Below are 15,340 nucleotides of genomic sequence, written 5' to 3'. Positions count from 1 at the left end.
CAAAAGTTGATAACATTTTCTCTTTGTGTCAGGCAGTATCAGCCTGATAACTATCCTGAAGTAAAATATGGAGGGTTTCCCTTAGTTTTACATTACCCTGGACGTTACCATCTTGCCATATTCTAGCTAGGCTTATAAAATAACTATTCACATAAACTACGTTAACATTAAAAAAGAGATGGCTGAAGGGGTATTTACACACAAACTTTTAAAGAAACATGTATAATGGTTAATAGGAAAAAAATACCATTCTCCTGTGGAATTTAATTGTGGAATTGTACTTAAAGTCCTATGGAATTTAATAGGGAGTCCTGTGCCAAAGGGGTTCTATAGAAATTGTTCTAAAATTTAATAGAGATTTGTGTACTTTCTGTAAGTTTTGAAGCATTCCCAAGGATTCAGTAACAGGTATATAATTTTCTATTAAATCCTATAGGATGATCCAAAATAATCTATTAAAATCCAAAGGATCTCTCCATAAGGGAAATTAATAATACTTGTCACTTATCTCATCATTTTAATCTATGGACCTTAAAGCATTTTACAGAGGAAGATAAGTGTCATTACCCCTATTTTTCTGACATGGAAACGATTACTTGAGAGGTTAACTGACTAGACCAACGGAAAATCACACATGAAATCAGTTGCCTGAGCCAGGAATTAGAATCCAGATCTCTTTATTCCCAATCCTGTTTTCCCTCTGTGCTCCCTACCTACTGGATTGTGCTTCCAGTAAGAGAATACAAGTCTGTTTGCATATCAGAGGGGACTGGAATGTTGCCATGCATTAATATGCACAATCAGGAGTTTACATGGGAGTCTGTGTACATGGAGTAATTTAGCTCTGTGTAAACAAGTTCTCTGTTGATTCTGACAGCTAATGTACACTCCGCAATATTAGTGTTAGTACTTAGATGTTTTAGCATGTTGGTTTTCTTTCTATACTAGAGTGTTTTATTAATAGCTTTCACGTGTAAACAGTCACCTCTAATGTTTCGATGCTATGCATGCTATACCTTCAAAAGGATTCTGGTTTTGTTATAGTAGTTAATACTGGCTTATAAGAGCTATTCCATGGAATAACCTTGTGCTAATTCAAGCATTATTATTGCCTGTGTAACAAGTGGCACCAAGTCATTCAAAAATAAATCTGAACAAATTAAGAAAAGATCAGTACTAGATGGTGTCAAAGCTTATGAAAATATTGTAACACTGTAAACTAAACTGCCGAGTTCAGCCACAGCTCTTTGAAGAGCTGTAGGAAGCAGCATGAATGATCCCAGGGAAGACTGTCTATGAAAGGCTGGATGTGGGGTCTTGCCAGTATAAAGCCTCTCACTTTGTGATATCAACTCCTCCCTCCCCCAGGCTTTGTGTGACCCACTCTATTTCCAACTTACCTTGCTCCAAAGCAGTGCAGTTTTCATAATAGGATAAATATATAATTATGGTGATTTTAAATTCAGTGGTCCTGATTCTCCACTGTGATCGATCTGATTTCCATGAGCACAGTGGAATAACAGTCCATCTCAAAAGCAAATGGTATGAGCACCAAAGCAGTTTGGTTAGTAGGTGTCATGCTGCAGCATCGTGAGAAGTCCAATTCTCAGGCAATAGTCCTTGCCACAGCTAATGCTGCCGTAAAGCGCAGGGCCAAAAGATGAAGCCAGCACACTACTGGTGCTTGTGGCCTCCTGCACTTTCCTTTTCGCTTTTTGCTTTCCTCTCTCTCAACCATCTCTGTTCATCCTCTTTGATTCCCTCATTCAGCACAGACCGCCGGGTACCCTTTTGCTCCCAGCTTGTGCTGTCGATGTTGAACGTTTTCAGGTCCCTCTTGCAAATGTATTGAAACCTGAGCCTAGGTTGGCCGAGGAGATCCTTCAGAATGTGTCTATCATCCATGCAGTGTACATGACCAAGCCAGTGGAGATGTCTGTGTTTGACAATAGTGATTCGAGTTGATCATTTTGCTTTCTCATGTAGTTCGATGTCAGGAACTTTGGTTTCTCACTTGATATTTAGAATACAGCACAGACAGTGGGTGTTGAAGGTGTTTAGCCTTCTCTCATGCCTGCTGTAGGTGGTCCAGGTCTTGCTTACATACAGCAGCATGCTCAAAATGCACATCTGGTAGAGCCAGATCTTGGTGTCTAGCGTCAGTTTCCTGTTATACCGCATGCACTTGGTCAGTAGGCCGAATATGGTGACTGCCTTCCCGATGTGAGAATTAAGCTTGTCATCTAGAGATAAGTTACCTGATACAGTTGAGCCTAGATAGAAGAACTTGTGCATAACTACAAGCATGGTGTTAGCTATTAAAACTTCTGGTGCGGTCAGCACACCTTGTCATAATCACTGGCTTTAGATTTATGGTTACTCCAAATTCATCACAAGCTACTGCAAAGCTATCATAAAGTTGCTGGAGCTCCTCTTCAGTGTGTCCAATGAGCACTGTGTCATAGGTGAAAAGAGGTTCTCATCTCAGTAGGTGTTTGACTTGGCTTTCTGCACTTAGACGTGCTGTGTTGAGTTTTCCATCTGATCTTGTATGGCGATGTACGTCCATGTTAGAGAAAGCATGATAAAGCAGCAGAGAGAAGAATATACCAAAGAATGTTGATGCCAAAACACATTCCTGTTTGGCACCACTGTGATTTCAGAACTGTCAGTTGATCACCATAATACCAGACTGTCACCTTCATGCCATCATGGAACCATCAAATCAGACTGATGAGGATTGGGAGCAACCAATTTTCTCTAGCAATTGGAAAGAGAAGAGTGCCCATGAAATCAGGGGAGTTAATTCATCAAAAGACTGATGTAACAAAGTGGAGAACTGGGACTTGTATTTGAGCTACCTTGTCTTTTCTCTTTCTGCATGTGGGTGAATATTCTGAATTTAACCATAAAAAATCTTAAGATTAAAGATAAGGCTTTGACTTTAAGTCCATCCTATTGTATGTTGAGATTGCACAGTTCTGAAAGAAAATGTTCTGCAATACCAAAGCTCAGTCAGGTAGTCTGAGGACATAGGTTTCAGCCGTAACTAAGAATTTCCTTCCTTTCTTGGGTTTTAGACCTTTATCATTAATATTTATCTTTCTGTGATTTTTATACTGTCGTTGATCATGATAATATTATGGTACAAATTAAATTCTGCTTCCACCTAATTTTTCCTGTATCTCATTTGCTTTTTTCCTTTATGGCTTATGAAGTGTCACAGCTCAGTAGTACCAATTATTATTTTTTTCCCATTTAATGGGCAGTTTTAATGTTCTAGGAGAATCCGTTTTCTTAACATGATGGTATTTTTAAGCTGCTGCATACCATCTAAATACTTATTACTTTTCCTGCAGTCTTTGAACACATCTAGCTATACTGTTCTAGCATTGTCGAAAATACAGTTCATAGAATATCAGGGTTGGAAGGGACCTCTGGAGGTCATCGAGTCCAACCCCCTGCTCAAAGCAAGACCAATCCCCAATTTTTGCCCCAGATCCCTAAATGGCCCCCTCAAGAATTGAACTCACAACCCTGGGTTTAGCAGGCCAATGCTCAAACCACTGAGCTATCCCTCCCCAATCTGTAGCGAAAGCAAGCACTTATGATTACATGGATGGCTTCAGTTTTAAACCTTTATTTTTCCTGTGTTTTGTTCTAGTTAGATAACCTTTCTAGGGATACTTTAACACCTGAAAAGCTTCCATAAAGTCAGAAGTTACTCACAGTCACATTCTGTGAAATATGCCAACTAGGTAAATGTTTTGTATATTTCAGTGCACTAAGCGGTTTTCATCTGACCATAACGTTTTCTTCAGACTAAAACTTGACATTAGGCGAGTCTGAGATGTGCAGTTGTATAAAAATCTATTGGTTCATTTTACGTTAAATTTGTCTTTAAACTGAGCGTGAGTACATGAATATAGGTTCTAGGTCAAAGCTGGAGCCCATCAAAAGCTGGAGTCCATCAAAGCTGGAGCCCAATGCAAGCCTTTTGCCCCAATTTACTAGGTCATGAAATTCACCCCCGTGCAGACAATCAGCCCAAGGCCTATGCACCAATCAAGTTCTGTTCACTCTGGGATGAATTTTGCACCAGATCTATGTAGCCGGTCACATCATAATATTTTACTAACCTTCAGCAAGACTTGATTATAATCTAATAACCTGGGTCAAATTCCAAAATAATAATTAAATCTTTTTTGAAGTGATGTTTCCTATTTGTTTTATAAAATATGTTTTGGTTTGCAATTAAGAGTGTTGGGAATACATGGTGGGAAACTGAGTCACAAGTCCACCCAATTTAGGCTTAATCAATTTTTGCCTTTATTTAGACATTTTCAAACAGAATTATTGCCACTTGTAGAGTCTGACCATATATTTATGCCAGATGATAAATAGATAAAATGGATTAAGTAGGGGCCCAAGTTGCCACATTCTGGGGTACCACGAAGTTCTCCTGTACTTCATGATGGTAGTCACTGCCTCTGATCCCTGGTCTGGTCCTTCTGTTTTGTTCCTTTAGTTTCTGGGTCAAGTATTTTCTCCATTCTGGGTTCCCCTCCACTTGGATTCTTATACATTTTCACATTACATAATCATTAACTTTTATCCACTCAGCATTAAGTATTTGTTTTATGTAACCCGTAATAGTATGCATGCGCAAGGTTCAGTTTACACTTTTGCTGTTTTCATGTCATGTATTCGTCGTCTTGCCCTTATTTTTCTCAATAGAATAGACTTTTAACATTACAAGTTTGTGTATTTATTATACTGATTCACTTTTCCTTTTACTTAAAGTCTTCCAATGTAACATATTCCATGAAACATCACCTTGGTCCTAAAAACAGTAGCATTATTTAAGCAAATCTTTGAAAGGGCCGGGGGGGGGGGAGAGAGGGAAACCTGTCAAAACAACATTCATGCCAAACAAAGTTAAGCTAAGGCATTAGCCTAAGGGTTACCTCATAGGAACTCATTCACTACCCCATAATTATAAGCTATTAAAGTAACAAAACCCTTATTTTTACCATTAGCAGTTCTTCATCTTTATATTTCAGTATCATAAATCAGTATATATGTATTATCATACCCTTTAATTTTTATCTGAACAGAGAAATTATAAGGAACATGGTTCCCTGCTAATGTCAACAATTTTTTCTTCTTCAGACATGGATTTTTAGGGGACTTTTTACTCAAAGTCCAACATCATAGACTTTAAGGCCAGAAGGGATCATCATCATTATGTTTGTAAATTATTAAAAGGACCTTGTCAATACTTTTGTCTGTTGCATTTTTAGGTGTTTTTTATTTTAATTTCATTTGTGATATTTAATTGTATTTAATTGTTCCCCAACAAGGGCTTGTACATACTTTCACAATGAGGGATTGTTGGTTGAATAGGACTCTGTCATTTAAAAACAAATGAGTTATTTAATTTAGAATAGCAGCCCTTAGGCTTGCGCAGTAATTTACTTTCAACAAAAATGTCATTAGCATTTTCACGCCATAGATTTCCTGCATATCTCATCGTCATACGCATGTTAGACAGCATATTATGTTTTCAGGGGGCAAATTCTTGTTGATTCAACAGACTGAAGGAGTTGTTACTACAGTGCCAAATGTCACATGTCTGCAATTTCAGAGGGGTTTTTTAATTGCCTATTTTATTTATTTATTTATGTATTTATTGTTTAGGGAGGGAGAAAGCATTATGTCAGAGAGGTGGTCCTAGCTTGAATTTTCTGGTGTTTGAGCATCTAAGTCACTCTAAAAACTATTTTTACTTAATTTCTGTGTGGAAAATGTAGCATATTTTTACAGTGCTTGTGAATTCTATCAAACCATGCTGAAATGGTAACATAGTCTCTGCATAGAAGGTATACAAGGAGTTCTATTACAAAAGATACGTACCGTCCTTTGAAGTACCATTTTAGTTGTTGATCTAGTTGTAATTTACTTTCGTTATACCCAGAACGAAGACAGAGAAGCAGATGGTGCTATCTAGTAGTTAAAGTATGGGATTGGATGTAGCAATTCTACTTGCCTTTTATTCCCAGCCCTGCCACTGATTTCACTCTGTGACTTACTTTCTCTCTACATCAGTTTCCGCATCTGTAAAGTATGAGTAACTCGTTACTCTAGGAGGATAACCATAGTGTAGGTAGGGGGGTTGTTAAGTTGCATAGAGATGTCATAACCATTCCTACTTAATCCCTCCTCCCAAAAGGTGGCTTAAGGTATATGTGCAGGTAAAAGAGGCAATACAGGGCTTCCCTGCAACCTGGCAATCTCCCTGTGCCTTCTCAGACCTTTAGGGCCATTGGCCACTGGCATAATTTAGAGTAACTCTCATGCTGCTCTAATTCATGCCAGGGCATCAGACCAGTGCAAAGCTGGGCCAAGACCAGGGTAGCTTAAAGCTATCTTTGCACGCTCACTCACCAGTTTGCACTGTGTGTGCTCCTTTGTTGCACCCAAGTATCAAAATCAAAGCATATACAAAATGCAGAGAAACTGATAGTGACCATAAAATAATGTGGATTTTTTTTTAATTAGTACCAACAGAGCACCACCACCACTATATGACATACTGCAGTGGTAGTTTCAGGGGTTGGGGAACCATTACAAGTCGTCATCATTGTCTTTTTTTTTTCCTTGTGTAGTTTTTTGGGGATGGACAGAGCTTTAGTGAAAATTGATCATTTTGTGAACACTTTAATAATGTTTCCAAAGAATTAAAAAGAAAGTCATTAGTATTTGTTTCTTCCCCAGAGAGTTTGTGTTTGTCATCACCATCTTCCACGTGCATTCCACCACGTTGTCTCTTTCAGTGTCTACACTCATTTTTCCACCGAAATATTTAACTACAGCAGGGGTGTGGGGCAGACTCCACTGGCTCTTGTGATGCTCTCTTGTTGCTCTGGTGGCAGGGGATGCTTAATTACCAAATAGTTGAATGCCTCCTATTGCTAAACTGGCAACAGCCAGTATCAAAAATGTAAACTGCTTGCTTGCTACTGAGTAGTCAGAAATGCAGCAGCATCTGAGGGCTGATAAGCTTTGGTGGTTGGCCACATGGTGAATTTTTGAAAACTGTGGGCTTTTCGGGCATGCTCTCGAAAACAAAATCCATGATTAGCAACAGTGTGTTAGAAAACCACTGTCTGTACTGAAATCCCTTTTGTTTTTACATCAGCAATTGAGCTCCTGAAAGCTTGTCCATTTTCAATTTCTTTGTAGCCATCACCTATGACAAATTCTTCTTCTGTGTTTTACCCTTGGTCTATTGGACTAACACAATTACCCACTCCTGAATAAATTTGCCATATTGGAATATGGCGTCATTTTTCAGACAGTGAAACATCTCTTTCTTGCATTGGCCACACAAATTAAATCTTTATGGTCACATGTGTTGTATTCATAATGTATCGTATTTCTCAGGTGAAATATCAGTCAATTCTGCTATTTTAGCTAATGAGATCAAGTAGTCTTTTAACTTGTAAAATGTAATAATCCAGAGAACTTCAGCTAATAACTAATGAGGCCACTACTTTAATATTTTAGTCCAACCCCTACAATATTAGGAGTGATGGTTTTTAATAGTAGGACAGTGACTCTAGTTTGAGAGTACTGAGCAGTTTGAACAGCCTGATTTTAAAAAAAAAAATCTCCAAAGTCACAAGCAATCTTTGTAATCTTTATGATGGGGAATAGGTAAAATACAATGTGCCGGATCATGGCCACCTGTGAAAAGAGCCCAGACCATGTGATGATTCTGGCAGAAGTGGCGTCCTTTGGCTCTGGAGATGCTCTGCTGCTACTTTGACTCTTTCCTCTTCACATTTTTGGATAACTGCAGTATGATTTCCACTGTTAACATGCAATCTGTGCCACACCGCAGTTGGGGGTAGTGGGAGGGAGGGAAATGGCCCAGTATTTAGAGCATGGCATATTATTATACCCATCTCACATGTTGATGCATCTCCTCTTTATCTGTTCTATCATATTTGGCTATAGATCTGAGAGTGAGATCACATTTGTACCTAAATGGCTATAGAACGAAGGGCAAGATCACACATGTACAGAATCACAAATGCTGCAGAAACACATTACTGGTCTGTGTTTAGCATAAGAATTTGAACGTGCCAAATTGCATTTCAGGTAGGAAGGGCATAGACTACTATTCATTTACTCCTTGCAGCAGATGACTAATATTTACAAGTACTTTTAAGGTTACAAGTATTTTTACAGTTACTTACAGACAAACATAACCTTTTAGCCTAAGGCTGCTGACGGCACAGAACTATAAAATTAAAACAATGTAGTACTTCTGTTCCATTAGTTTTGAGTTACAGGCTTCTCTATTAGTCATTTGAAATTTGCCAATTATGAAAGAGAAGACAGTTAAATCATTATGCTGTTCATTGTTTTGGTCTTAAGCAGTTTTGTGTAGGTTCTCTTAATAATTAAGGGCTTTTCTGAGCACAGAAGATTCCAGACAATCTCCCTGAAATTAAATTGACAGATAAAGAAACTCCTCTGTAGTAACTGCATGATCCCACCTAGTAAAAATCCCTGTATATTTTGTTCCATATACGTGCTGCTGCTAATTCTATTGTGGTTGAAAAGTTATGGATCCCCTCTTTTTCTTTATTTAAGTTAATCCTTGTAACTTGACTCCAGGCACTCGGCTGGCCACCAAGAAATATGGTCAGACTTTATATTTAATAGTATGGTAGCACTTTGAATCCCCAGCTAAGATTGGGGCCTCGTTGTGCTAGGCATTGTATAAGCACATGGTAAGAGGCAGTCTCTACCCAGAGAAGTTGATCAGCTGTGTAGAGAAGACTGAGAAAGTAGTAGCATTATCCCTATTTTACACAACTGAGGCACAGAGAGATTAAATAACTTGCCCTGGGTAATACAGGAAGTCTGTAACAGAGCTTGGAATTGAACTTTGATCTCCTGAGTCCAGTGCCTTAATCACAAGACCATCCTTCTTCTCAGAGCTTTTAAGGCCAGAATGGAATATCATGATCATCTAGACTGACCTCCTGCACATGGCAGGCCATAGAACCTTGTCCATCCACCCCCACAATAAACCCATAACCACTGGCTGAGTTACTGAAGTCCTCAAATCATGATTTAAAGACTTCAAGTTACAGAGAATCCACCATTTATACTAGTTTAAACCTGCAAGTGATGCATAACCCATGCTGCAGAGGAAGGCTAAAAAATCCTGTGGTCTTTGCAGTTCTGACCTGGGGAAAAATTCCTTCCTGAAAATGCCTAGCACAAATGTGGCGAGCAGTCAGCTCTTGAGCATGTGAGCAAGACCCACCAGCCAGACACCTGGGAAAGAATACACTGTAGTAACTCAGAGCTCTCCCCATCTAGTGTCCCATCACTGGCTGTTGGAGATATTTGCTAGTAGCAGTCACAGATCGTCTACCTGCCATTGTAGGCAGTCTCGTCATTTCACTCCATAAACTTATCAAGCTCAATCTTGAAGCCGGTTGAGTTTTTTCTCCCACTACTCCCCGAGGAAGGTTTGTTCCAGAACTTCACTCCTCTGATAGTTAGACGCTTTCATCTAATTTCAAGCCTAAACTTATTGATGGCAGTTTGTATCCATTTATTCTTGTATCAACATTGGCACTTAACTTAAATAACTCCTCGCCCTCCCTGGTATTTATCTTTCTAATATATTTATAGAAAGTAATCGTATCTCCTCTCAGCCTTCATTTGGTTAAGCCAAACCAGCCAAGCTCTTTTATTCTCTTCTCATAGGGTAGGTTTTTCATTCCTCTGATCATCCTAGTAGCCCTCTCTGCACTTGTTCCAGTTTGAATTCACCTTTCTTAAACATGGGGGACTAGAACTGCACACAGTATTCCAGATGAGGTCTCACCAATGCTTTGTATAATGGTACTAACATTTCCCTATCTCTACTGGAAATACCTCACCTGAAGCATCCTAGGACTGCATTAGCCTTTTTCATGTCCGCATCACTTTGGTAGCTCATGGTCATCCTGTAATCAACCAATACACTCTGAAATCTGTACAAAAAATAAGAATGCTCATTCAAATTAAACACAGCAAAATCTCTGAAATGCATAATGAGTACAACTTCTGCTTTCTGAGCTTTCTTTGAAGGCATTACCATATCTGTTGGGAATGCCTTCTAAAACTGATCCACAGCACGCACAATCGTAATGTGCCTTTGGATAATGTATTAAACCCAGAGATTTTATACCTCACACGTGTTACTAGGATTTAATCACATAGTTATCTCCAGAGAGGTGGTGATTTTAGATTCCATACTTGCTACTTTATCACTTATATACTAAGATGTAGTTTGTCTTATCTCCCAGCTCATTGAAATTTGTGGGTTGAAGAAGCCTCTTCATGTTGCTTATGTAGTTCAATATTGTGACAGGGTTGATATCGTTAATGAAGAATCTAATTTCAAAAATGGATTGCATTTTTGCATGGAAAATTATGCTTTAAAACATCTTGTAGAAGTAACAGATTGCCCAATCCAGGAAAACTATGTGTGTTGATTTCTTCTGGAGAGGGGAAAAACCTTGGAGAGACATTTTAAATGTCAGTTCCAGTTCAAAAGTTATACAAGCAAATACTCTTGACCAAGGTGTTGAATATAAAGTTTGATATGCATAAAGCTAAATAATCGGAAATAACCTGGATTTGTGCAGGAAATGGCCCAACTTTATTATCATGCACATTGTGTAAAGAGTTGTCACTTTGGATGGGCTATCACCAGCAGGAGAGTGAATTTGTGGGGGGGGGTGGAGGGTGAGAAAACCTGGATTTGTGCTGGAAATGGCCCACCTGATGATCACTTTAGATAAGCTATTACCAGCAGGACAGTGGGGTGGGAGGAGGTATTTTTTCATATTCTCTGTGTATAAATAAAGCCTGCTGCAGTTTCCACGGCATGCATCCGATGAAGTGAGCTGTAGCTCACGAAAGCTCATGCTCAAATAAATTGGTTAGTCTCTAAGGTGCCACAAGTACTCCTTTTCTTTTTGCGAATACAGACTAACACGGCTGTTACTCTGAAACCTACCATGAATAAGACATTCATTTATTTACTCTGTGCTTATTGTTAGCACTAATAATGCATTTCAGCATATTGAAATTGCTAGATAATTCTTTTGTGACTTTTATGCTGGATATTGTTATTTAAATGAACCCGTAGACCATACTGTAATGAAGAAATGCATGTTTTGCCTAACTCTGTTATCAACCAACATTCCAGCAAAATGAAAATTTTTGCCTCCATTCATTCAGAAGGGAAACTGGAGGTCACTGATTTCAATATGGACCTTTTTTAAGCTTTTCAACAGCGAATAATTATGAGCCGCTGCTTCTGAAATTACCTGTATTCACTGTAGGGAAGAAGAAACTTTTATCTTTTGTAATGAAATACACTTGCTCATTCAAACTTTGTAAGACTTTCTTAACATGGTAGTTTTATTGTGCTGATTTAGTGTTAGGTGGAGTAATAAAAGAAACCCATTTTTAAATATACAGATACTCTTGTTTATTCAATTTTACTTTTCTTGAATTTTGGATCCATCATGTAGAATAATACAGAGGCACAAATTTTGTGTTTAGCGATGGTATAAATAAACTTATCAGTACAAATTGCTGTTTACTAAGACAAATGTTACTTCAGTTGTAGTTTCAAATTCATTTTGTACTTTCATTTGAAGAAGGGGGTTTGAAACTGTTTTGGTCATGCTAATTTTTCTATATTAAGTTTAAAAAAGATTTTCTTTCTTATTATAGTTCAAAACGACATAGAAGAGAGGGCTTGAAAATATGGCTAGCAGCAATGGGCTTTGGGCTTCTCTCTTTGTTCCTAACAAAAAACAAACAGGTTGGCAATATTCATCAGTGTAAAGAAATGGTAAACTCATTATCTGGGGAGTAAATTTTTTTTCAATGATATACAATAATTTGTTAATTATTGTCAGAAAAAAGCATGCAGTTTTACTTCTGAAAATGTATGTTCTGGTTAATGAGAAACATTACCCCGCAGCTTCTGTGGGATTTCTTGCATTTGTTTAAAAAAAATACAATCCACTTAGTAGGAATTTTAGTTAAGGGCTAACTTGAATGGTGTCCCAGGATAATAGACTGATATTAGACAAATGCTAAGGGGAAGCAGTGAGGTTTACTTTTGAAGGGCAAATATTGGTTTTGTGGCAAAGTTCTATTACAATAATTTCATTTCTATTGTACTGAATGACACATCTAGATTTCAGATGGATGTTTTAATTGAGTAGTTGGTTACTGTATTTTGCTTACTCTGTAACTTTCACTCCATGCATCTGAAGAAGTTTTTACCCACGAAAGCTTATGCCCAAATAAATCTCTTAGGGTATGTCTACACTACGAAATTAGGTCGAATTTATAGAAGTCGGTTTTTTTGAAATCGGTTTTATATATTCGAGTGTGTGTGTCCCCACAGAAAATGCTCTAAGTGCATTAACTCGGCGGAGCGCTTCCACAGTACCGAGGCAAGCGTCGACTTCTGGAGCGTTGCACTGTGGGTAGCTATCCCACAGTTCCCGCAGTCTCCGCTGCCCATTGGAATTCTGGGTTGATATCCCAATGCCTGATGGGGCTAAAACATTGTCGCGGGTGGTTCTGGGTACATATCGTCAGGACCCCGTTCCCACCCTCCCTCCCCCCGTGAAAGCAAGGGCAGACAATCATTTCGCGCCTTTTTTGTCTGCTGCCAGCCAAAGATGTAAAGGATCGATGGAGTGGGTCAGAACAAGACATAGACCAGATTTGTTTTGGACTCATTTTCCTCCTCCCCTGTCTAGATCACACTGCAGTCAGTCACAGAGAAGGCGCAGCGAGGTTAATCTAGCCATGTATCAATCAGAGGCCAGGCTAACCTCCTTGTTCCAATAACAATGATAACTTTGGTGCACCATTTCTTATTGGAACCCTCCGTGCAGTCCTGCCTGAAATACTCCTTGATGTACAGGCACACCCTTTGTTGATTTTAGCTCCCTGAAGCCAACCCTGTAAGCCGTGTCGTCAGTCGCCCCTCCCTCCGTCAGAGCAACGGCAGACAATCGTTCCGCGCCTTCTTTCTGTGCGGACGCCATACCAAGGCAAGCATGGAGGCCGCTGAGCTCATTTTGGCAATTAGGAGCACATCAACCACCACACGCATTATCCAGCAGTATATGCAGCACCAGAACATGGCAACGCGATACCGGGCGAGGAGGCGACGTCAGCGCGGTCCCGTGAGTAATCAGGACATGGACACAGATTTCTCTGAAAGCATGGGCCCTGCCAATGCATGCATCATGGTGCTAATGGGGCAGGTTCATGCTGTGGAACACCGATTCTGGGCTCGGGAAACAAGCACAGACTGGTGGGACCGCATAGTGTTGCAGGTCTGGGATGATTCCCAGTGGCTGCGAAACTTTCGCATGCGTAAGGGCACTTTCATGGAACTTTGTGACTTGCTTTCCCCTGCCCTGAAGCGCATGAATACCAGGATGAGAGCAGCCCTCACAGTTGAGAAGCGAGTGGCGATAGCCCTGTGGAAGCTTGAAACGCCAGACAGCTACCGGTCAGTTGGGAATCAATTTGGAGTGGGCAAATCTACAGTGGGGGCTGCTGTGATGCAAGTAGCCCACGCAATCAAAGATCTGCTGATATCAAGGGTAGTGACCCTGGGAAATGTGCAGGTCATAGTGGATGGCTTTGCTGCAATGGGATTCCCTAACTGTGGTGGGGCTATAGACGGAACCCATATCCCTATCTTGGCACCAGAGCACCAAGCCGGCGAGTACATAAACCGTAAGGGGTACTTTTCGATAGTGCTGCAAGCTCTGGTGGATCACAAGGGACGTTTCACCAACATCAACGTGGGATGGCCGGGAAAGGTGCATGACACTCGCATCTTCAGGAACTCTGGTCTGTTTCAAAAGCTGCAGGAAGGGACTTTCTTCCCAGACCAGAAAATAACTGTTGGGGATGTTGAAATGCCTATATGTATCCTTGGGGACCCAGCCTACCCCTTAATGCCATGGCTCATGAAGCCGTACACAGGCAGCCTGGACAGTAGTCAGGAGCTGTTCAACTACAGGCTGAGCAAGTGCAGAATGGTGGTAGAATGTGCATTTGGATGTTTAAAGGCGCGCTGGCACAGTTTACTGACTCGCTTAGACCTCAGCGAAACCAATATTCCCACTGTTATTACTGCTTGCTGTGTGCTCCACAATATCTGTGAGAGTAAGGGGGAGACGTTTATGGCGGGGTGGGAGATTGAGGCAAATCGCCTGGCTGCTGGTTACGCGCAGCCAGACACCAGGGCGGTTAGAAGAGCTCAGGAGGGCGCGGTACGCATCAGAGAAGCTTTGAAAACCAGTTTCATGACTGGCCAGGCTACAGTGTGAAAGTTCTGTTTGTTTCTCCTTGATGAAACCCCCCGCCCCTTGGTTCACTCTACTTCCCTGTAAGCTAACCACCCTCCCCTCCTCCCTTTAATCACCGCTTGCAGAGACAATAAAGTCATTGCTGCTTCACAGTCATGCATTCGTTATTCATTCATCACACAAATAGGGGGATGACTACCAAGGTATCCCAGGAGGGGTGGTGGAGGAGGGAAGGAAAATGCCACACAGCACTTTAAGCACAGCACTTTAAAAGTTTACAACTTTAAAATTTATTGAATGACAGCCTTCTTTTTTTTGGGCAATCCTCTGTTGTGGAGTCGCTGGTTGGCCGGAGGCCCCCCCACCGCGTTCTTGGGCGTCTGGGTGTGGAGGCTATGGAACTTGGGGAGGAGGGCGGTTGGTTACAGAGGGGCAGCAGTGGCAGTCTGTGCTCCAGCTGCCTTTGCTGCAGCTCAACCATACACTGGAGCATTCTGGTTTGGTCCTGCAGCAGCCTCAGCATTGAATCCTGCCTTCTCTCATCACGCTGCCGCCACATTTGAGCTTCAGCCCTGTCTTCTGCCCGCCACTTACTCTCTTCAGCCCTCCACCTCTCCTCCCGGTCATTTTGTGCTTTCCTGCACTCTGACATTATTTGCCTCCACGCATTCGTCTGTGCTCTGTCAGTGTGGGAGGACAGCATTAGCTCGGAGAACATTTCATCTCGAGTGCGTTTTTTTTTCTTTCTAAGCTTCACTAGCCTCTGGGAAGGAGAAGATCCTGTGATCATTGAAACACATCCAGCTGGTGGAGAAAAAAAAAGGGACAGCGGTATTTAAAAAGACAAATTTTATAAAACAGTCGCTACACTCTTTCAGGGTAAACCTTGCTGTTAACATTAC

At 40.6% G+C, this 15,340-nt stretch overlaps 1 protein-coding gene across 8 annotated transcripts in view; it reads left to right on the top strand.

Annotated features, from left to right (window-relative positions):
* Positions 1-15,340, top strand: part of VTI1A (vesicle transport through interaction with t-SNAREs 1A) — a 360,190-nt gene that overhangs the window by 259,997 nt on the left and 84,853 nt on the right. Inside the window, exon 9 of one of the 8 annotated variants that reach the window (XM_073354366.2) lies at positions 11,821-12,215. The exons of the other annotated variants lie outside the window; for them this stretch is intronic. Within the exon in view, the coding sequence (XP_073210467.1) occupies positions 11,821-11,965 (145 nt within the window). The 3' untranslated portion in view covers positions 11,966-12,215. Of the gene's footprint in view, positions 1-11,820; positions 12,216-15,340 lie in introns of those variants that run through there. 8 annotated transcript variants of the gene reach the window in all.

This window comes from Lepidochelys kempii, chromosome 7 (assembly GCF_965140285.1).
Source record: "Lepidochelys kempii isolate rLepKem1 chromosome 7, rLepKem1.hap1, whole genome shotgun sequence".
NCBI classification, from domain to species: Eukaryota; Metazoa; Chordata; order Testudines; family Cheloniidae; genus Lepidochelys; species Lepidochelys kempii.
Note: the sequence above shows the minus strand (reverse complement) of the source record. Positions and strands in the feature narration are given on the sequence as shown.